The following is a 24,051-nucleotide window of genomic DNA, read 5'->3' on the forward strand; positions in this document are numbered from 1 at the left end:
GTGCCCCATTTAATTTTAACATCAGTGGTTCTCTCTGTTGGGTGGGTCAACACCTGATTTTTGAGAGGCAGGAGGCCAGGCAGCCAGCGTCAGTGGAGGCAGCAGATGCATTCTTAGCTGAGTCTCTGACATCACTTCACCTATTGAGCATTTGAAGGAGGTCTTTGCAGAGACAGATTGCCCACTCCCTGTAGCTGGCATTGCATGAAGACACCATGGCACAGGAATAAAGAACTCTGGGGCTATGGAATAAGATTAAGTTGATCTGGCTCCTTGGCAGCCCTACTGACAAGCAGCCTGTGCACAAGCATGGAGTGATCCTTGTACATGCCCGTGTCCAACATAATTAGGAAATACTAAACCTCAGAGAGGCGTTCCGGCTACTACAAGCAGAAACCTCGTTAGGGCTCACTTATCTGACATCTTTCATGTTGTCCTCACTTTACCCTTGCGGCTGCCAGCAGCGTCCTCATAAATTAGTCGCTGGGACTGAGGGTGGACAGACGAAGGTGATCTAACGTGGGCTTCCTTCCTAGAGTGTGATTGGAGTTGCAACGCGTGCTCTGGGCCTCTGAGGACCGACTGCCTACAGTGCATGGATGGCTACGTTCTCCAGGACGGGGCCTGCGTGGAGCAGTGCTCACCATCCTTCTACAGGGACGTGGGCCTCTGCAGGAGTAAGTGTCTGGAGCCCCTGCTCTGTGCTGAAGCCAGGGTTCAGCCTCCTCTGGTTTTTACTGTTCTGACAAGCAGTCTGTGGCTAGTTTCCTTTCTGGCTTTGTATTTAATTTCTGGTTTCTTTCCTAAGAGTTTTTCTCTGTTATAGTCAAAATGCCCCCTCTCTCCTTCCCCCATGTCCAGACACGATATTTGCTAAAATTTGAGGTCAGTATGGGAATCTTGGGGGTATATGGCCACACAAACAGGTATAAGGTTTGGATTTCCTGAAACATTGAACAGTCCTGTCCTCTAGATGCAGAGGTGTGTGTACTCTGGTCATTTGAGCACATGGAAGGCCTGTGCTCACACGTCAGCCCCCTGAAGCCCTGAATGTACCGGATGTCTCACCACCACCTTCCTCTGAACCCCACCCCCTTGGGTCTTGATTTAACACCGCAAAACCTTCCGACTCTGAACAACTCTGCAAAGTGCACAGACAGTACTACTGGGATCATTCTTGGGAGACTCTGATAATTGACTGGGTGAGTCAGGAAAGATGGACACTTCAGGCAAGAAAGCCATGGACTAGTTAATAATGATAATGGCTAATATGTGTAGTTTCTAAGTTTGCCCAGTGTTTTCTGTTATTTACTTCGGTCTTTGCCCAGCGAGCTGGGTAGGACGATATGTCCACTCCCATTTAATGGGAGAGAGCATCGAGGCTCAGAGAATGTAATCTCTGATCCTAAATCATCCCCCTGGTAAGTAGAGCAGTAACAACCAGAAGCCCGGTTCCTGACTCCTCATCTTCTGCTTCGTCCAACACATTGGGTCATCTAACTGTTTGGCATCTAATGCTGCCTCCCCACAAGGGCCAGGAGCCCCTTGGAAAGCCATACACAATTCTGTTGATTTGACTTTTGTCCTTCAGGGTGTAGCAATCACTGTCTCCAATGCCAAGGTCCCCACGAGTGCACTCGCTGTGAAGAGCCATTTTTCCTGTTAGAAGCCCAGTGTGTCCAGGAATGTGAGAAGGGGTACTTTGCAGATCACGCCAATCGCCAATGCGCAGGTAACTTGGAGACTGTGCTGAGTTCTCTGGAGAAAAGCGAGGGCCGCAAGTAAATCAGGTGCGCTGATTCTCAGGTAACCAAGGACAATTTGAATTAAAAGCAGAATGAAAACCCAGGGAGCTCGGCCTAAGTAATTGATGGCTTCCCCTGCACATCTGCCAATTGCTGGTTAAATCGAATATAGAAGTGCAGGCCAATAATTCTCTTGCACAAATCAATATTGTCCCTAAAGGTCTTTATGGAAATGAAGTCAATATTTTATGGAATATAAGGCTTATATTGAACTAAGGTGAGGTATCCACTAAGAGTGGATTACCCCTGTTGATATGGGCACAGAATCTTCAGTGTATAGACTGAATTACCGCTGACCTTGATATTGGCACAATACCCTTGAAGAAGAGGGTTTGTGAGGACGATTTAGTGAGACACACTGAACCTTTTGATCACACTAAAGTTAAACCCAAAGAGAGTTTGCTCAGTTTGTTTTCATCATTTCCTTTAAAACTTGGTACCATATACCCCACTTTGAAGAATATCTGGCCTGTAAGAATGATGCCATTCCCCTCGCATGGCATTTTACCTTTCACCAGATTCCTCTGTCTGCATGAGCTTGTTTAATACCCACAATGACTTGGTGGTGAAATATGGCAGACACTATGAATCCTGTTTTATAAGCAAAAAAAAAAAAAAAAAAAAAAAGAACACACACAGAGAGAGAGAGAGAGAGAGAATGGCTTAAGCAAGAGAGAGAATGGCCAAGCAACATAAAATCAGTTATTAAACCCAAGTTTTCTGATGCCAGTCCAGGGCCCTTTACACTATACTATACCACCTCTCTATAATAAAATCTCCACTAAGGAAGCAGAAAAACTTGGGAGTAAAGACTCGATTTGTAGTTTATTGACTTGACCCAAGGAAATAATCCTATGGTCCTTTAAAGAGCTTATTTTCCCCATGCATTTAAAATAGTAATAACAATAACAATAACAACAGCAATAACAACAATAATAATAATAGAATAGTAGTGGTATTAGTAGTATAGCTGAGTCCTAGGCGCACAAAAGTCTAGTCTCTTCACATAATAAAACATGTAATCCTCCCAACAGTCATTTGCATTAGGTGTTATTTCTATCCCATTTTTAAGACAAGAAAATCACACCACAGATGGCTAAAGGAACTTGCCCGAAGTGGACAGCCGGTAAGTGGTAGAGGAGGAATGGAACCCAGCAAGGGCCTATGCTCTTAGGCACCATAAACCACCTCCCTTACAAGTCAATATGGTCAACTTTGTAAACAATCCACTTATGTGCAACATTTTCACATCACAGTGCATAAAGTGAAAGTGATGTTCTGTGTTCACTTTCCTTCAGAGGGTAGATGGGTTCCTTGTGAGATTCTAGAGGAGATTCCTTTTTGCTGTAGTTGGGAGTCATGTGCTATCACTCTTTATTTCTCTGTCACTGGTGGCCCTAGCTGAGTGTCTGTGCCTTTCGCGTGCCTCACTTAGTGTGTCCTTTCCTTGACAGCCTGCCCTCGAGCATGCTTACAGTGCAGCAGCAGGGACTGGTGTCACCTCTGTGACCATGGGTTCTTTTTGAAGAGTGGCCTTTGTGTTTCCAACTGCATTCCTGGCTTCTCTGCCCACTCTAATGAAACGTGCACTGGTAAGTGCTTCCCATCTGATGGTCTGGTGTATTAACCTGTCATTTCTCTATGCAAAGGCTGAATCTGCAGATATAGTTGGCTCATGTGATACAAAATACAGGATTCTCATTCTGGGAATGCTAAGAAGTAAGGGACTATCTATAGGACATAGGAATTGTGAAAACGCAATTTCTAAGATCTTTGGGAAAAAGAAATAGTGTGTGCCATGAAAGTACCAACTATCAGATCAGAAATTTGGCAGAAAACTGTGACACAGTGGGGTTCCTGGGTGGCTCAGTCAGTTAAGTGTCCGACTCTCGGTTTCAGCTCAGGTCATGATCTCAGAGTTTTGTGTGTTCCAGCTCCACGTTGGGCTCTGTGCTGGCAGTGCAGAGCCTGCTTGGGATTCTCTCTCTCCCTCTGTCTCTGCCCCTCCCCTGCTCACACTGTCTCTGTCTCTCTCAAATAAATAAACTTAAAAAAAAAAAGAAGAAGGTGATATTAAAGGAGTGGAGCTAGTTTTATCCAACACATCAATGGATACTTCACCTTACAACAAAAGAGAAGCAAATTTACATTTAGTCTTAAATTGGAGCCCCAAAGTTTTATAGATAAATGAAGTTTAAGGATTATATAATAGTTGAGCATTCCTCAGCTTTTGAGTGTCCTTTATCAATAACATGAGGCATATTTTAATACCCGTAGTCAATCATATTTTCCGTCTCTAAATTTCTGACCTCTGAAGATACTAAGACTTCCCATGGGAAAAAGATATATTTGGCTTATTTTATTGGGACCTTTCTGGAAACCCCAAGTACTTGAGAGTCAGCCTACTCCTCTTGGGACATGGTACAAGTCAGCTTGTGAAAACGAATTCCACTTTCATTAGAGTAATCTTACAGTAGAAGTAGTTCCCTTGAAACTTGCCATTCCCAAACTGTCCTGTCTGACCTACTTGCAGAAGGAAACACTAATAATTAAAGTCCAGGCAAAACAGCTTGCAGGAGACAGGATGCAATTATCATCATGATTGGATATTCATCCATCAGATGTTTCCTATGGACAAAGATGGGAAAATTTTATTTTATTTTATATTATTTTATTTTACTTATTTTTTAAATATAATTTATTGTCCATCAATGGAAGAATGGATAAAGATGGGACATTTTTAAAACAAAGTGTATATACTTTACATGAATTCTGAATATAAGCCACTTATAATCATGCTTCATTATAGATAACTGGTACTGTTCTAGCAAATGGTATCAGACACTTCTTTTCTTACCCTTAATGGGTCTGAAGGCCAGATGGGATGGATGAATTAGGTTATAACTGTGGCTATCAAACCTAGAAGTCCATTAGGATTGCCTGGGGAGCTTGTAAAATCACTAAGGTTCCCACCCCAGAACATTTAAGTCAGAATCTCTGATGGTGGAGCTCAAGTATTGGTACTGTTTTAAAAGATCCCTGTATGATTCTTTATTGTTATTATTGACATATAATTCACATACCATAGAATTCACCTTTTAAAGTACACAGTTCAGTGGTGTACTGAAATGGTGTTCATTACACCATTATATAATGCCAGGACATTTTATTCATCCTAAAAAGAAATCCAGTAACTGTTGGCAGTCTCTGTCTAGCGCTCCCTTGCCCCAGTTCTTGGCAGCCTTTGATCTACTTTCTGTCTCTGTGGGTTTAACTATTCTAGACATTTCACATAAATGGAATTGTACAATATGTGGCTTTTTACATGTGGCTTTTTTCACTTGGCAATAATATTTTCAAGGTTCCTCTATATTGGAAGATGTGTCAGTACATCATCCCTTTTTGTTGTTTAATAATATTCCATTGTATGGATATACCACGATTTATTTATTCAGTCACCAATTGATGGACATTTGGGTTCTTTGCACTTTTGGGCTATTATGTATAACACTGCTATGAACATTCAGGTACAAGTTTTTATGTGACATATGTGTTCAGTTCTCTTGGGTATATGCCTACGAGTAGAATTACTGGTGAGGAACTACCAAACTGAACCATTTTACATTCCTACCAGCAACGTATGAGATTTTCAATTCATCCACATCCTCAGGAACACTTTTTATTGTCCTTTATAGTGGGTATGAAGTGGTATCACATTGTGGCTTTGATTTGCATTTTCCTGATGACTAATGAATGACATTGAGCACCTTTTCATGTGCTTATTGGCCTTTGTATATCTGCTTTTGAAAAATGGCGATTCAAATTCTTTGCCTATTTTTAAGCTGGGTTACTTGTCTTTTATTGAGCTGTAAGATGTATATATTTCAGATACATGTCCGTTTTCAGATATATAATTTGCAAACATTTTCTCCCATTCTAGCAATTGACTTGTTTACTTCCTTATTGGTGTCCTTTGAAGCACTTTGGTCCAATTTATCTTTTTTTTTCTTTTGTCACTTGTACTTTTTGTGTCATATCTAAGAAAGCATTGCCTAATTTAAGCTCACAAAGATTTTCTGCTATATTTTTTAGAAGTTTATGTTTAACATTGAGATTTTATGTTATTTTCATATGTATCCTGGGGTGAGAACCACTGGATTAGAAGGAGGCTTATGGTCTACGATAGCCTAGAGTCTCATTTCTGAATGAACATTACAAATCTATTTATTAAAAAATAAAAAAACCTTGGGGTACCTGGGTGACTCAGTCGGTTGGACGTCCAGCTTCAGCTCAGGTCATGATCTCATAGTTCATGAGTTTGAGCCCCACATTGGGCTGTGTGCTAACAGCTCAGAGCCCAGAGCCTGCTTCAGATTCTGTGTCTCCTTCTCTCTCTCTCTGCCCCTCCCCTGCTCAAACTCTCTCTCTCTCTCTCTCTCTCTCTCTCTCTCTCTCTCTCTGTCTCTCTTAAAAATAAACAGTAGAGGAAAAATTTTAAAAATAAATAAATAACTTTATCAGTGAATGTACCAAGTCTGACCTTTGGGTTCATATGTTTTCCAGGCAAAATACACACGCCCAGTCTTCATGTGAATGGCTCTCTCACCCTTGCAATTGGTTCCATGAAGCCACTGGATTTTCCCCTTCTGAATGTCCAAGATCAGGATGGCAGGGTGGAAGACCTCCAGTTCCATGTTGTGAGCACTCCCACCAATGGTCAGCTAGTGCTCTCAAGGAACGGAAAAGAGGTTCAGCTCGACAAGGCTGGCCATTTTAGCTGGAAAGATGTGAATGAGAAAAAAGTGCGTTTTGTGCACAGCAAAGAAAAACCCAGGTGACTCAGTGTTCTGTTGTTTTCCTCCTGCATCCTTTCCATCGGTGCTTTGCGCCCCCGCCCCCGCTTCTCAATAGCTATCCCCTCTCTTCTGGGGAAGATCGATACTCCACAAACGCCATCGCTTTCAGCTGCCTGTCATCATTTCACTGTAATTGCTCAGAGAGTGTGCTTCTGTTAGAGGCGTTTTCATTTTATCACATAATTATGGGTAATTCTCTGATGTGACAGGAAAGTTCCTAGTACAATTACCCAGTTTTTTGGCCCAGCAGAAACAAAACTGGTTATCTATCCAGATTGCTACAGCTGCTTCTTCAACATTAAGGTAATATACTGGGAGTGAGGAGTGACTAGAAGATGGAGCACATACTTTTAAAAGTGTTATATGGTTCCTAGAATTTCAGAGTTGGAAGGAAGCTAAGAGTCACAACTTTTTATTATCCACTTTATGGGATTAATTGTGGTTAATTTTTAAGCCTGATCTAGTTTTCCTCTGATTCCTAGCACACTTCTGGCTGTCTTCCTCACCCCAGCTGACATATGCTTCAGGAATGCAATTGAATGTTAACATTAACCCAAGAAAATAGAGTCATATAATTAGCAGAGTAAATCTGCTAAACAGAAATCAGAGAATGCACCCCAAAGATTAGCCTCGTGGATTATCCTTCATCCTGCTCTGCTTCATTAGTGCAGATAATTCAGAGTAGACTGTATATGTTAAAAATGGACCGAAATATTCACAGTGAATATTTTCTACTGTCAACACTAGAGATTTTTTTTTTTATTATTATTTTAAGGTTTTGGTTAGGAGATAGGTGGGGAGAAAAGCAAATGGCCCTTTCTCTATTCCATTTCAAAGCCAGAACCTCAGAAGACCATCTCAAAGGAATAAGAATAATATTTACTGAGTGCTGACTTTGACGCAGGCATTGTGTTAAACACTTTGTGTGAACTATGTATATTTATGTTCCCTGTCTACAGATAGGGAAACAGTCCTCGAGAGTATAATCAAAGCCAAGTCTCCAATCAATAGGTGGTTCCCGGACTCCACAACCCATGCCTTTAGCCACTGATTTCTGCCTTCCTAATAATACTAGGAATAATGGGCACACTTCCATCTGCAAGGGGCAAATGACCATTGTATAGAGAAGTACTGCTATAAGGGTGGGGCTTCAGACTCAGGTATCTGATGCCATAGACTCACTCTTCAGATTTATACACTATGTCCTGCATTCATTTTGCTTTAAGTGTAGTTCTTAATTGTTTGCATCACACACACACAGAGGCACACACGTGTGCACACGTGCACACACACAACGTCCATACCTGTAGTGTTTTGCCTTTGAATGTCTTGTGAAAAGTGAGTAAAGTTCATAAAGCTCCCCAGACAACCGAAGTCAACCCTCATGTCTATTCCACCTCTTCAGTCTATCATCACATGTTTTCTTCCAGAGTCAGCTCTGCAGCCCTAAATGGGACAAAGAATGGCAACTATTTTTCAGGGATTCTTGCAGCACTGTTTTTATTCTTGGTGTACCCATTTTAGCATTGGATTTTCTTCATCTAAAAATTTAAACGAAAGAAAGAATGAGAGAATAGCAAAACAAGATTGGTAGTAATTCATGAAAAAAAGGAAATTCTTTAAGTTGTGGAGTGATACAAAAACAAAAGGGGCAACTTGCCACATAGGTTTATGATTTTGTTTTTTCCTCATGAAAATCTGACCATGATTCTTTAGGACTGGATTCCTTTGGGGTCAGAATGCTCCTGTGGAGTACAAGACAACCTGCAAATATGGCCATAGTGGCCATGGCAAGTTGGCATTCTGGGATCCTAAGCAGTTATTGGGACCTCAGTACTACCAAAAAGTCATTTTTCCCCAGTACATTGGGAGTAACCACACCTGCCTCCTTCTTTCTGTTGCTTCTATCATTTGCTTTCTCTGGAAGTTTGGAGCTGGGAGTGAAGAGGGACGGGATTTAAATGGGATGGAACTTCAAGGGGAGGATGAAACAGGGAAGACAAGATTTACTTCTTTAAAAACAAATCAGGTTTATTGAGGTATAATTTGGGTTCAACAAAATTCCCCATCTTAAAGTGCACTGTTCTAGGAGTATCAACTAATGCATATATTCTTACAGTCTCAAGACTACAACTGCAATCAAGATATAAACAGTTTTGTCACCCCCTCCCCCTGAAAGTCTCCATTTTGCTGCTACTCCCTTCCTGCCAGTCCGTAGCAACCACCAATCTGTTTGTTACTCTTACAGTTTTGCCTTTTCTGAAATGTCATGTGAATGGAGTCATACAGTATGTTTCTGGTTTTTGCCATAATGCTTTTGAGATCCATCCACATTATTTCATGTTTCAGTAGTTAATTTCAAAAATACCTTTTGAAGAACCTTTAAAATAATGGTCCCTATAGTCAACCAGAATTCAAAACCGCCCATAGTGCATTAATCACATATCTTAACAGCCTCCCATGAGTTCTGTGCTTGGTTTGGCTTTGAAAGTGGGTAACTCCTACCTTCCCTACCAGTTGTCTCTGAAGCTGCTGGAACAACACTCTTACAGGAAGTAAAAACCACAGCAAAGAATCAACCTTATTTTGTTTCATTAATTAGTACTGTTTCGTTGCAGGTAATGAAAGTTAGCTTGAACTAGATTCAGCAAAATTGTAAGGCTTGTTATAACATTGCAGGCATGGCTCAGCTCTTTAACACAACAAGGGCAACTGGGCTTCCAGGGTGAGCCTAGAAGCTAGAACCAGGAATGGAAAGCAGGACTCAATTCTTCCTCTTGTCTCTGTGGCTCTTTGCTCCAAGGCTTAATATATCTCCTTCCTACAGGCAGGCTTGGTAGACGATGGCTTCTGCATAGTCAAATGGGAGCTCTCAGGCCAGTTGCAAATTTCCAGAGAATAATCAGCCATCTTTTCCTAGTCCAGTCCACATTGAATGTGTATGTGTGTGGCTGGAGTAGGGGAGGCAGATAGATAGAGTCATGTAATACAAAACATTGCAAAATCCTTCACACGGGCCCACTCACATGATTTGAGAACAGGTTGGAGAGAGGGTCTGTAGGGAAGAGGGAATCATTGAGAGCTAATCAGGGACTATGACAAATTCCTTTGCATTCTCCAATTTAACCATTAGCCATCACTATATTACTAGCCTGTCTTGGGCTAACAACTGATTTTTCAACTATGTATATATTTATTTTAGAGAAATTTAAAATAAAAAGTTTATGTAATTGTTTGTTATATTGAGATCAAGGGATACCCAGTAGTTTTACCTGTATGGCCCTATATTCATCTTCATCTGGTTATTTTTATTTACAGGATGAATATTATATCACTGTAGTGATTTGATCCTAATTCTTACATGCACATAACCTGAAAATATTTTTATTCTTTGTTTTGCTAGAGACTAATGACTGCATTTTCTCATTCCTTTCTTGGGCACTTCTTTTAGGAAAGGTTACTTTTCCCTGAAAATTAGTGACCAGCAGTTCTTCTCTGAGCCACAGCTGATCAACATACAAGCATTTTCAACACAGGTAATAACAATGCCACACAATTAATAATTGCATGTGCCTACTAATTCTTATGCACGAATCAAGGCTAAATCAAGTTTTAGCAAATATGAGCTAAATCAGTCTTGTTTCACTTTTCCCATGAAATAACACTGGAGTAACTCTTAGTACTTGTGGGTAAGAACAACAGCAACAACAACTAACTGCTAATACATTTGATAGAACCCTTTGTAGTGTTTTTCATTTAATCATAACAGCCCTGTGAGGTGTTGTTATCCCCAGTTTACCGATAGGAATCTAAAGTCACAGGGAGGTTAAGTAACTTGTCTATGGGAATATAGCTAACAAAGAGCCAAGATTTGTACCCAGAAAATCTGGCTCCAGACCACTACTTTATAGTGCCTTACGTTACTATACTGAATCTGATCTCAGCCCCTCAAAATAATTTGAAACCGTTCCAGTTGTTAAGACTTTTTAACCTTAGGTAAATGAGTTTGTTTTGCCTAAATATTTCTGTCTCAGAGATATAAAATTATGTTCAGATACTTTTGCCTTTCAGATAGCTGGATTGCGTTTTAGTTTGCAGTAGGTACAGCATCTTATTAAGGATCTACTTAAATGAGGTGCCAGTGTGGTCATCAGCCAAACAGAAGTCTTGAAGAAATCATGGTAGATGCTATAAAACTCAGTGTGATGGCTCTTCTGTTCTCCTCACTCATCTTTGTCAACTTGCAGTTATGTGTCCAGAATACACGTAGTGGTAGATGCTCTGAGTAACTGAGCTTGAGGGATTGAACAGCTGAAATGGGCAGAGAGTAGGTAGATAGATATAGTCTTAAGCTGTGAACTGCAAGCTAGTATGATATCAGCATGGGGAACCAAGACTACTGCAATATCCAGATCTCAGTAGAGTGTTAGTCGTGATTCAAGGAAGGACATGAGATCATTGTTTTCAAACTGACATATATATACATATATGTATATGTATATATATATATATATACATATATATATATGTATATATATATATATATACATATATATATATGTATATATATATATATATATATATATAATTTCAGTGTGTGTGTGTGTGTGTGTATTTTTAATTTTGGGTGCAAAAATGAAAAGACCATGGATTGTGGATGATAATAGACATAACCCACAAGTGGCTCCTAAATGGTGTTCATAGGCCAGCTCAGCATTTCTTGATAGCATTCTTACTTCATAGGTGACAGTTGAGGAATGGTTAGAAATTGATCCAAAGTTAAATTGACCTCACTGCTGGGCTAAGGGTATGAATTTTGTTTTAATTAAAACCAAAACATGTGATCTCTAAATATGGACCAGAGGGCCACATTAGGACTGACTTAGATATTTCTCAGTACTTAAGCTCAGAAGTTTTGCTCTTTTTATTTGTGTTAATATAGTTGCTTCTAATTAGGTGAATTAGAGACGTAGGGTAGGTATTGGCAAGTGACTTTCCCATCTGAGATGGTGGGTTCCCACAGTTCCGATTTTTGTCTTCTCCAAATCAGGTGAGTAGATAGTGACAGCATTTTTAAATTTTATTTATTGTATGAGAAACTTTTTTCATTTTAACTTTTTTAAGATGGAATTTTAGAAATGAGTTTTAGCTTATTTTTGTTCCTTTACATTCCTGTGATATTTCAATATGGTCTTGAGCCTCCCTGAGATTTTCTCATGTAAGTTAATTTGATCTTTTCCATTTATGGGTGTTGACATCACCTTTTGACCTCACCTTTTTCAGAGCCCAAGGGGCCATTCATTCCCACGTATGTAAAATCACAACTTCTGCATTCTCACTGGGGATATCTGAGGAGTAGCTGTCATCTAGCTTCCTACTATGTGATTATTATAATGACATCTTAGTTAGACATTACTTTAATAGATATTAAAGTTTCCAGGAGGCCAGGAGGGGTAGTTTTAAAAGGAAGCCATTTGGATTAAAGAAGGCAATGTGCTGAGAATAGTCCTAGATGGTTCAACTTCAAACAATTTAAAAAACTAAGATCATGTTTTCTTTGGCTTCTGGCCTCCATTTTTTTTTTGTTTTGTTTTGTTATTTCTTTCTGTTGTGGTTCATTAACTTTTATCTTTATGAAAGGATATTTTATTTGCTTACTCAAGTTGGTGAGGGGAAACCTGATAATCCTAAGAAAAACATATTAAAATTTGCCATGTGAATTAACCAGGTGGTTGCTTTACTGAGACTGTGATCTTATCAGGCTTTATAAGCTGAGTTGGGGTGGGCCCTTCAAGATATGGATGAGATAGCGTTAAAAAGTACTGTATGTGGATGGAACTAGAGTGTATTATGCTAAGTGAAGTTAGTCAGAGAAAGACAAATATCATATGACTTCACTCATACGAAGACTTTAAGACATAGAACAGATGAACACAAGGGAAGGGAAGCAAAAATAATATAAAAACAGGGAGGGGGACAAAACATAAGAGACCCTTAAATAAGGAGAACAAACAGAGGGTTACTGGAGGGGTTGTGGGAGCAGGGATGGGCTAAATGGGTAAGGGGCATTAAGTAATCTACTCCTGAAATCATTGTTGCACTATATGCTGACTAATTTGGATGTAAATTAAAAAAATAAAATTAAAAAAATAAAAAACAAAAAACAAAACAACTACTGGCCAGGGCCAGAAATTGCATGAACTCAGAATCAGAAGTACCGTAGCCAAAGTCAGCATACTGCAGTGTGGCCCAGAGTAAAGTGCTCAACTCCTAACACAGGTGCAAAAATTCCATATCTCTTACTATTCTCTTTTGGAAGCAGACAACTGGTTGGGTTCCCTGACTCTGGGCTGATCTCAGCTATAATGCAGGGGATATAGTGTGAATCAAGATAGCAGAGACTTCTAAGATTCAGCAGCAAGCAGCTCACCTTGATTGCCTCTGGTGAATACTATGGCCTTGAAATGGCTTTGAGAAGCTTCTAGAACCAGAAGTGTGAAGTAATCTCACTTGCTTTGATTACTATGACTGACCACACCTCTGACAAATACTTTGACTATGCAACAGTGTGGCACTTTGCTGGAGCATCAAGAGTTCCTTTAAAAGCATAGAATTATCAATTCGGTTGCGCAAAGCTGCGTCTAGTCCACAGGATTGTCCTCTCTTTTCCTGCTACATGACTTCTCCTCCTTCCCTTCAACTCCTAGGCCCCCTACGTGCTGAGAAATGAGGCCCTCCATATTAACAGAGGAGAGAGAGGAACCATCACTACCCAGCTGCTTGACATCCGAGATGACGACAACCCACAGGATGTGGTGGTCGAAGTGCTTGATCCTCCACTTCATGGCCAATTGCTCCAAACACTTCAGTCCCCTGCAACCCCAGTCTATCAATTCCGGCTGGATGAACTCTCCAGGGGCCTTCTCCACTATGCTCATGATGGCTCTGACAGCATATCTGATGTTGCAGTCTTGCAGGCCAATGATGGACATTCCTTCCAAAATATACTCTTCCACGTGAAGACTGTGCCCAAGGTAGGTGCCATTCCTAGAGCAGCAATTTTCTTGCACCTAGATGCGAAGTTTTGTTGATATTATTTTGCAGTATTCATGTTTTGCAGTTAAGATATGGATAGTTATCTATTCAAACATTTATTAACCATCTATTATGGAAATACTCAGGACATTCTAAGATTAATAGAACACGTTATCCATCTCGAAGAGCACTATCTATTTTGTTGGGAGCACCCTTCTCTACACAAGGGCAACTTTTGTACCTTTATGTTGACTTGCTGCCATAGAAAATGCCTTGTTGTCCACTGATCCTTTTGTCTCCCGCCTGATCGTAAGAATCAAGTACACCCCTGTTTTTGTCTGCCCTTCTACAGCAGCTCATGCTATGTGAAGCTCATAGTCAGGTTATCATAATGAATCAAAAAGGACGAGTGCAGCCATTCTATTAAGCCAACTGAAGTAGGATGAGGGAACTCTTTCTTTTAGTAATCATAGGAATCCTTGTCGGTCTGAGTCATTCCCATGACACCTCCATATGTTTTTGTCATATCCACAAACATCTTTTCTTTTAGTTTATTTATTTTGAGAGAGAGAGCATGAGTAGGGGAGGGCGAGATAGAGAGAGAAAGAGAGAGAGAGAATCCCAAGCAGGCCCCTTGCTGTCAGGTGTAGAATCTGAGGCAGGGCTCAAACCCATGAACTGTGAGATTGTGACCTGAGCCAAAGTCCTGAGTTGGACACTTAACCAACTGAACCACCCAGGTGCCCCCCACTAACACCTTTTCTGTTATTTACTTAATATTTTTCTTTGTATCCACTTTTTGTGTGTGTGGCTTCTTTGTAACAAATAATGAATATGAGATTATGGGCTTAATGTATAATTATACTTTTTTCTAAAATATGAAAATTAATACCTAAAAATTTTTAAAAATATTCATCCATGTAGTGCATAGAATGTTCCAGGATACTATTAATGGGATGGCTACCATGTTTTGGGAAATACTGAGCTAATCCATGCTAGATCCAAAAGACTTATTGCAAAACATTTTCAAAACCATTTATTACTTGATGATATTTCACTAGAAGCTATTTTTTGCATTATAGCAAAACTGGCTCTTTCTCATGGTGGTAGATGGAAAGACTTATCATTTTTATTGAACTTTTCATTCCAAATATCAGTTGCCACTGAAGTGTCATTAATGATTAGCTGGAGAAATTGATTTGCTGAAGACAGCTTAGAAATGACTTGTCACTTTCTCACCAACGATCACTCAAAATTTGCGATGGATCCTTGTGAAGGTGAACAGCTGAATGTAACCTAGTCTCTGGCTAGTTTCTTAGGCTGTTGTCTCATGATTTGCAGCTGCTGAAAACAGCGATGGTGGCATGAGATAGATGGGAGCAAGTGAAGGCTGATTATGAGATAGAGTTGGCAGGTAGCCACCTTGTAGCTAATCCTAATTATCACCCTCTTGCAATCGCCTTGGGAGATGAGGTTTAGTTCTGAAGAGATGAAGTCTAGACAGAATCAGAAAGTTTCTTTTCTTCTTCCTTGGTTTTCTTCCAAAGATTGTTATGGGATTTCAGCGCAACATTAGCAGCCGCCTTTCCTAGAGTGCTTTCAGTCTCCACGTTTGGAGCTCGGTTCAGTGTATGGCACTGTCATTTTGTATGCTATAGCCCAAGGTTGAAGGGTATTTCTAGGATTTTAGCTGCTTTGACTACAAAAACAAAACAAAGAAAAAAAAATTTTAATTTATAAATAAGGCATAAGCACAGATCTCGAGTATCCTTGTAGTGCTTATAACTTGGGATCCGTGTTGGTATTTACAGGGTCTGTCCCTCCTCCTTCCTCCTGCCATCACTCTATCTCCTACAGTGTTGTGCTTGCCTGTCCATCAGATGAAATAATGGCTTCTGAGCCAATGAACTGGGATAATGAAACCAGTGACCAGAACGTCAGCATCTATCAAGATGTACTAATAAGTTTGACACTGTAATACTGATATTTTACAAATACATCCTATATTTCCTCTCAGGAGTTCAAAGTACTTCTTCATATCTATTCTACTGATCTTTACAATATCTTAGTGAAGGAGGTTAGAATAGAGGCCATGTGACCTTATTCCTTCTAAAGGAAATTAGAAGGGAGGTATTTTTGTTTGTTTTGCTTTTAACCTTTATTGGGCACTAATGCTTGATATAAATTATTTCATTTGATGTTCACAGTCACTCCGGGGTACTTGTACAATTATCTCTAATTTTCCAGAAAAGGAAACTGGAAAAAAAAAGTTTAAAAACATTTTTCAAAGTTTAAAAATGTTTATTTTTCATTAAAGTGTTTAGTGCCAGGGCGCCTGGGTGGTTCAGTTAGTTAAGTGGCCGACTTTGGCTCAGGTCATGATCTTCCGTGAGTTCGAAACCCGCCTCGGGCTCTGTGATGACAACTCGGAGCCTGGAGCCTGCTTCAGATTCTGTGTCACCCTCTCTCTCTGACCCTCCCCTGCTCCCACTCTTTCTATCAGCAATAAATAAACATTAAAAATATATATATATATGTATGTATGTGTGTGTGTGTGTGTGTGTGTATTTAATGCCAGAGCCGCGATTTCAACTCAAGTGTGTTCTGGCTCATCACATTTAACCCACGTGGCTTTTTTCATTCTAGTCCATATTTTTCAATGTTTTAGACATATATATTCTGATCCCCCTAATGGACAGAATGGAGACAGCAATTTTTTTCATTTTCACAATATCCTATCCAAGCAATCTGGGCACTAAGCCTTCTGGAATCTTCCCTCTGGACTCACTACATCTTGTTACAAGTGAAGCTATTTATAATCATAAGTCTACTGGAGCCCAAGAAGAAAAAAATTGCCTCAGCTATTAATGGCTTCCAATAGATATATAGTCAGACATGATTGATTTCATTCTGATAGCCATTTCTGAAGATGGGCATCCAAGTCCTTACCCTGTGGCAGCCTGCGTATTAAATTTGGAGATAGGCCAATTACTGGCTGATGTCTAGCTGGTGGCTTAAGTGGAGTGGCTAAGGGGTTTAGGTCTAATTCCTGGTGAATGGATGTACAAATTAATCCCAGTGTTGTTCAGTAGAAAACTTAACCTGGTAATACGGATGGAAAGAGAGGGAGGGATAGAAAAAGCGAACTTTGTGGGAGCAGGAACTATTTCCGTTTTCCTCTCTTGAGCCAGGCACCTTGTAAGAGTTTAGTACATTTTTAAAAATTTTTCTAGGGGCGCCTGGGTGGCTCAGTCGGTTAAACGTCCGACTTCAGCCAGGTCACGATCTCGCGGTCCGTGAGTTCGAGCCCCGCGTCAGGCTCTGGGCTGATGGCTCAGAGCCTGGAGCCTGTTTCCAATTCTGTGTCTCCCTCTCTCTCTCTGCCCCTTCCCCGTTCATGCTCTGTCTCTCTCTGTCCCAAAAATAAATAAACGTTGAAAAAAAAAAATTTAAAAAAAAAAATTTTTCTTAATGTTTATTTATTTCTGAGAGAGAGAGACAGAGTGTAAGCGGAGGAGGGACAGAGAGAGAGGGAGACACAGAATCCGAAGCAGGCTCCAGGCTCTGAGCTGTCAGCACAAAGCCTAATGCGGGGCTTGAACTTGCAGACCGCGAGGTCATGACCTGAGCTGAAGTTGGACGCCCAACCGACTGAGCCACCCAGGTGCCCCGAGTTTAGTACATTTTTGTTGGATGGATAGATAGTTGGGGGGATGCAACAGCTTGAGTGAGGCTGGTTCTCATGTTCCTACCTTTGAATCCATCTCTTGTGTCAGATGTGAAGCTTTCAGGGCACCTCTGCTGATGTCAGGTGGCCTATCTGGGACTAAGGGTAGGAGCTATCAGTTCCACTCTTGGTTCTCCAGTTCTACATCACTTCTTCCAAACTTTTATCCTTGGCCTGGCAGTGAGGAAATTTGACTGCTACCCTCCAGGCTTGTGGTGAGTCACTGAGGAGAAAATAGACTCAGGACTGATGTTGAAACATGCTCTCTTGGGGGTAGGAGGCAAAATAAATCAAAGAGATTAGAAGGTAATAAAGAATGCTCTGCTGAACAGGCTCTCATTAATTGGGCGGATTACCAAACCTGAGCCTGCTAGAGATATGATTTTAAAGCAATTTGGTGTCTAATAAGGGCTAAAATGTGAGCAGGGAAAAGTCATGCTTTTTGGTGGTTTTCTCTCCACTGTTGGGCTTTAAAGAAATTACCCTCTTTTTCGTTAATGAAGACATCTCTGGAAAATCATGCCTCTTTTTCCACTTTGGCAATAAGTCTGATGATCTTTGTGACCTCGTTTGTTGTTTGAGCAATTTATTTTCTGCAACTGGGTAATGCTTTGATGTTAAAAGCCCCAAGTATCATGCTAGGAACTAGATGGAAAATTTTGTTGCTAAGAGTCCTCTTGGGCTGTTTGAATTTGGTAAGGCCCATGTGCAGCGAAAAGCCCTGTTGTGCTTTCCCTCAGTTTTCTTAAAACTTGTCCCCCCAGTTGTTGTTTTGCAGAGATACCATTTGATAATAAGGGTGCTTGTGACAATTATAAATATGGCAGGAAAATGTTAATTTTTTTAATAAGAGTCTGTCTAATGCATCAACAACTAAATCTCTACCATGTGTCAGGGTTTCACCTTTTATGGACTTGTTTAACTTGTTGATTTTGGCCTCTTGGAAGATGCATCGCTCAGAGTATATGCTCAAAAAATGGTTGTTGATTACAAAATTTTGTTTATAAAGTGGTTGAAATCTACATGGAGAAGAGATTCTATATTCTTGACCTGAACAGGAACAGAGCTTCTGAGGAGCATGCATACATTGGCAAACACAAAAACAGTCCAATTATCTTTCCATCCCTTACCTGGTAAATAGCATTTAAGATTCACCTTCTATGCACCATCCTATGAGATCCTTCCCTAAAATCCGCAATGTCCTATAAGACTGCATTCTAAAAGCTATGACATAAATGAGTCTTTGCAAATTAAGGCATATTTTTACAGAATAAATTGATGTTAGGATTGCTGTTATATCCAATTGTTGTCATTTTCTATTTGATTAAGTTTAAAAATCTTTTAGTTTGAATAGTTTGGCCTGAGGTTGGGGTACACTATCATTTGAGATCATCATTTATGTCCCAACATTTATTTTAGGGAGGTAAGTTTTCATTTTATTTGTGAGATTTTCCTCCTAATGATAGAAGCTTAGGCCCTTACTTCTGGTTTACAACAATAATATTTTTATTTGTAATACAATATATAATGGCTAAACTTTATTGCCAGCATTTCTGTATGCCCATTGTTCTATGAAATGAATCAGAAGAACTATTTAATTTAAAGTACTCTTTTGATCATGCCCCCATAATCCCTGTTTGGGATTTCATTGCTTTCTTATATGGTACCCTGAAGGGCATATAAAACTTCACTAGGCAGGAGATTATTCAACTCATGTTATGGCTAATTTCTTCAGTTCACAGGGATATATGCATCATTGTTCAGAAAAAAAAAAAAAAAAACAACTACAAGTAGATAAAGAAATTGCAAAATGTCAGAATCGTTTGGGAAATGAGGTTAAAATTTGGCTTTTCTGGACACTTTAACTGTAGAAAAGATGGTGTATAGCCTTCTATTCATCTCTTCTTGAATCGTCCCTGGACTCTCTCCCAGAAGAAAGAAAATGATAAAACCATCTTCATCAAAATATGAGTGGGAAGAATTACACTTCTTTCCCTTAGACAGTTGTCTGTTTCTTCTTAAGTATTGTAAACAAATAATTCAGAAACAGAGGCATTTATATTATCTGGTGATAAATATAAATATTGTAAAAGGCCTGTCTGTGGGGTTTCAGGAGAACCACTCTAGCTCCATCACTGTATCTATCCTGGGCTGTGCTTCTCCTGATTTAGCATGACTCCACATCCCCTGGGGATTGTGTTTAAATACAAGTGGAAATTCATCAAACTAAAAAGCTACACAGCAAAGCAAACAATCAAAAGAATGAAAAGGCAGCCTGCTGAAGGGGAGAAAGTGTTTGAAACCATATATCTGATAGGGATTAATATCTAAAATATTTAAGGAACTCTAACAACTCAATAGCATCATAATCCTCCTCCTCCTCTCCAATTAAAAAGTGGGCTAAGGGGGCGCTTGGGTGGCTCAGTACATTGAGCATCTGACTTCGGCTCATGTCATGATCTCACAGTTTGTGAGTTCAGGTCCCATATAGAGCTCTCTGTTGTCAGTACACAGCCTGCGTCAGATCCTCTGACCCTTTCTCTCTCTGCCCCTCCCCCACTCGTGCACACTATCTCTCTCTCTCTCTCTCTCTCTCTCTCTCTCAAAAATAAAAAAACATTTTTTTTTAAAAGTGGGCTAAGGATCTGCATAGACCTTTCTCAAAGGAAGACATACAATGGCCAAAGGTACATGAAAAGGTGCTCAACATCACTCATCATCAGGGAAATGCAAATCAAAACCACAATGATGGGTACCTGGGTGGCTCAGTCAGTTAAGCGTCCAACTCCTGATTTCGGCTCAGGTCATGATCTCACAGTTCATGAGACTGATCCCTGTGTGGGGCTCTGCACTGACAGCATGGAACCTGCTTGGGCTTCTCTCTTTCTCTCTCTCTCTGCCCCTCCCTTGCTTGCATGCATTTTCTCCCTCTCTCTTAATAAACATTGAAAAAAATAACAATGAGATATCACCTCACACCTGTTAGAATGGCTAAAATAAAAAAGACAAAAGATAACAAGAGTTGGTGAGAGTATGGGGAAAAGGGAACCCATATAATCTCTTGGTGGGAATGTAAGTTGGTACAGCCATTTTGGAAAGCAGTATGGAAGTTCCTCAGAAATTAAAAACAGAAGTATCATATGGATCCAGCAATCTCACTTCTGGGTATATATCCAAATTCCTTTGATAAAGGATGAAATCTTTATCTCAAAGAGATATATGTACTCACATATTTATTGCAACATTATTCACAAAAGCCAAGATGTGGAAACAACCTAAGTGTCTGTTGATAAATGGATAAAGAAAATGTGGTCTATATACACAATGGAATATTATAAACCCTTATGGAAGAAGGAAGTCCTGCCATTGTGACAGCATGGTTGAGCTTGAAGAACACTATGTTAAGAAAATAAGCCAGACACAAAGATAAATTCTGCATGATCTCATTTATATTTGGAATCTAAAAAAGTCTAACTCATAAAAGCAGAGTAGAATGGTGATCGCCAGGGGTAGAAGAAATGGGTAGGGGCGCCTGGGTGGCGCAGTCGGTTAAGCGTCCGACTTCAGCCAGGTCACGATCTCGCGGTCCGTGAGTTCGAGCCCCGCATCGGGCTCTGGGCTGATGGCTCAGAGCCTGGAGCCTGTTTCCGATTCTGTGTCTCCCTCTCTCTCTGCCCCTCCCCTGTTCATGCTTTGTCTCTCTCTGTCCCCCCAAAAAATAAATAAACGTTAAAAAAAAAAATTAAAAAAAAAAAAAAGAAATGGGGAGGTATTAGTCAAGGGGTATAGAGGTTCAGTTACAAGGGATGCATAAGTTCTGGAGATCTAATGTATAGCATGGTGGCTATACTTAATATTGTATCGTATACTTAAAATGTGCCTGAAATTTGTTTTTACCACACACACACACACACACACACACACACACTCGGGTTTAGTTATGTGAGGTGATAGATTTCTTAATTAGTTTGATTGTTATAATCATTTCACAATATATATGTATATCAAAACATCATGTTGTGTACCTTAACTATATCAACTTTTATTTATCAAGTAATACACTTCAATGAAGCTGAAGAAAAAAAGTAAAATGAAGTTCTAATTCAGAATGAGGTGAGGCTTGAGATTCTAAACTTCTAGTAAGTTTCCAGATGTTGCTGGTGTCTGAACACTGACTTACAAGGAATACTGTCTCCTAATAATTTATACTCACACGGGAATTACAGGGAATTGTATTGGTGAAGTTTAGCCAAGATAGAAATGTAGTGGGAGAGACACCTGGGGACAAGTCACAGTACTTACTTGCTCGGAATATGAAAAACCCCATTGCCTCATCAGTCCAAGAATGTGGTTGCTGGTGTATGACTGATCTCTGTAACCATGATCAAACTTGACGAGGCTGCTGCTATTAGAAAGATTGCTAGCAATTAAGACACCTGAGTCTAAGTATATTATATTATATGAAACACTGCTGGAGTTAATAGGGACTTTTCTCCTAGAATTCCAGGGGAAGGGAATTCTTGGCACATTTTGGTGTTTTTGTAAATAATATGCTATATCAATTGTGAAGAGAGAAAGTTTTGGGGAGTTTGCTCCTGAGCACCAATCACAATAGAAGGTACCTTTGCTGCTGTTTTCCTGGGCACTGTTTGACTCAGTTCTCTGGTGAGTGTGGTGAAAATAGCTATGACCGCCTCCTGTGGGGGGCAAATACTGTCGTGTCCGGTGACTGCAAAAAAAATAGATGTTGTCTTCTGCTCTTAGTATTCCCTTCCTGGGAGTGGTGTTTGCTCTGTTTATTGGCATATTTGAAAGCTATAGCAATAATTTATAAAAATATCCCCTTTAAGTGCTTGATTTTAGAATATCAGATTTACTGATTTTTAAAGTATGAAAACAAACTGCAAACTGAACACAGGCAGCCTCACTAATCTCATTCTGTGCTAAAATGTCAATTATGAGGCTTTGGAAGAGGTGCACACCTTGCAAAACAGGAATGGCAGCACTTTTTAATGACATTAGCTTTAGCAATTAAAATGGTTGCCTTCTCTGGAGTGCTAAATAGGTGATTTCTTCCAGTCAGCGATTCCCAACTGTTGTTTCTAGGGCTTCACTTTCAATCAGTCATCAAGGCCTGTCAATTCGGCCTCTAGTGTTTCTGGAAACTGTTTCTAACTCCCCATTCCCAGTGCAATGACTTTTTCATCTTCTCTCACCTGAGCCATTACAAGAATTTGTTAAATGGTTTCTACAGCCCCAGACGCATCCCAGTTCTAGCCCTTTCCATCTCTTGCTGATGAAAGCTTTCTAAACCCCAGACGTGCTCATCCCCTTTCCTTCCCTGAAGACACATGTTGACTTTACAGGGCCTACCAGATAAATGGAGACTTTTAGCACAGCATCTACCTTCTACCTATACAACCTTAAGAGAGTGTCCCTTTTTATTCACCTGCTCCCCTGGTTCCATAAACTCTTCTTTCCCAGACACCTGGATATTTTATGAAGCATGCAGTGCATTGTCTCATGTCTTTGCCTCAGCTGGGCCCTCTGCATAGAATTCATTTTACCTCTTCTCTCTTAGAAGACCTGTCTTTTGGTCACTTGAGAATTAAATGATAGATCCATAGGAAAGCCTTCCTGAGCATTCTTTTCTCAAACAGGAAACCTCCTTTTTCCCTTATTCTCCCACAGCACCCTGTGCATCATTTGTGATGCATCCTGATTATTTATCTGTGGGGAGATCACTAGATTGTAAGTTCTGAAACTGAAGTCTTGTTTCAGCCATTCTTACCTATCTCAGGCCTCTGGCAAAAGAGCCAGCATATAATAGGTGCATAATGAGTACTCCTTGAATGTGGGTGGATGGGGAGGATAGAAGGACAGTTACTTGGACAAAAGAGCCCCTGGGGGGCTCAGTCAGTTAAGCGTTCTGCTCTTGGTTTTGGTTCAGGTCATGATCTACAGTTCATGAGTTTAGGCCTCACATCGGGCTCCATGCTGGTGGTGCGGCATCTGCTTGGGATTCTCTGTCTCCTTCTCTCTTTGCCCCTCCCCCACTCATGCTGTCTCTGTCTCTCCCAAATAAGTAAACTTAAAAATAAAAAAGAAAGAAAGGAATGGAGAGACTTAGTCTTCCTGAATGAAATAAGTTCTTTGCTTATAAGTTAAAAGAAAAAGCAAGATATGTACACACGTACATACACATGCATGTATCTACACATAATACACATACATAGTTCGTAATGTGACTTCAAAGCTATGAATCTCTCTTATTAAATGATCACTAGCAGCAATGGTACATTTTGACTTATGTTTTTAAGGGCTGATGTTTTCTTTTATTTTGCTTGGACCTAATTCTGTACTCTTTCCTTATTCTAGAATGATGGAGGTCTTCGGCTCGTGGCTAATTCAATGGTGTGGGTTCCAGAAGGTGGGATGCTGCAGATTACCAATAGAATCTTACAGGCGGAAGCTCCAGGTGCCAGTGCCTCAGAAATCATCTACAAAATTACACAGGACCACCCCCAGTTTGGTAACTTTTTTCCTTTGCCATGATTTCATCATTGTATCCAGTAGTCTTGGACTTGCTTTTGTACAATGCCACACAGCAAGGTTGTGAGTCCAATGA

General features: G+C 40.1%; 1 protein-coding gene across 1 annotated transcript in view; it reads left to right on the forward strand.

Moving 5' to 3' along the window:
* The window catches only part of FRAS1 (Fraser extracellular matrix complex subunit 1), a 293,351-nt gene that overhangs the window by 135,594 nt on the left and 133,706 nt on the right, over positions 1–24,051 (forward strand). Inside the window, exons 23-29 of the mRNA XM_047092267.1 lie at positions 537–677; positions 1,592–1,732; positions 3,260–3,397; positions 6,369–6,639; positions 10,113–10,197; positions 13,369–13,695; positions 23,802–23,955. Of these exons, the coding sequence (XP_046948223.1) occupies positions 537–677; positions 1,592–1,732; positions 3,260–3,397; positions 6,369–6,639; positions 10,113–10,197; positions 13,369–13,695; positions 23,802–23,955 (1,257 nt within the window). The remainder of the gene's footprint in view (positions 1–536; positions 678–1,591; positions 1,733–3,259; positions 3,398–6,368; positions 6,640–10,112; positions 10,198–13,368; positions 13,696–23,801; positions 23,956–24,051) is intronic.

This window comes from Lynx rufus, unplaced genomic scaffold, assembly GCF_022079265.1.
Source record: "Lynx rufus isolate CCGP_SWC_20201006 ecotype Redwood Valley unplaced genomic scaffold, mLynRuf1.p SCAF_3, whole genome shotgun sequence".
NCBI classification, from domain to species: Eukaryota; Metazoa; Chordata; class Mammalia; order Carnivora; family Felidae; genus Lynx; species Lynx rufus.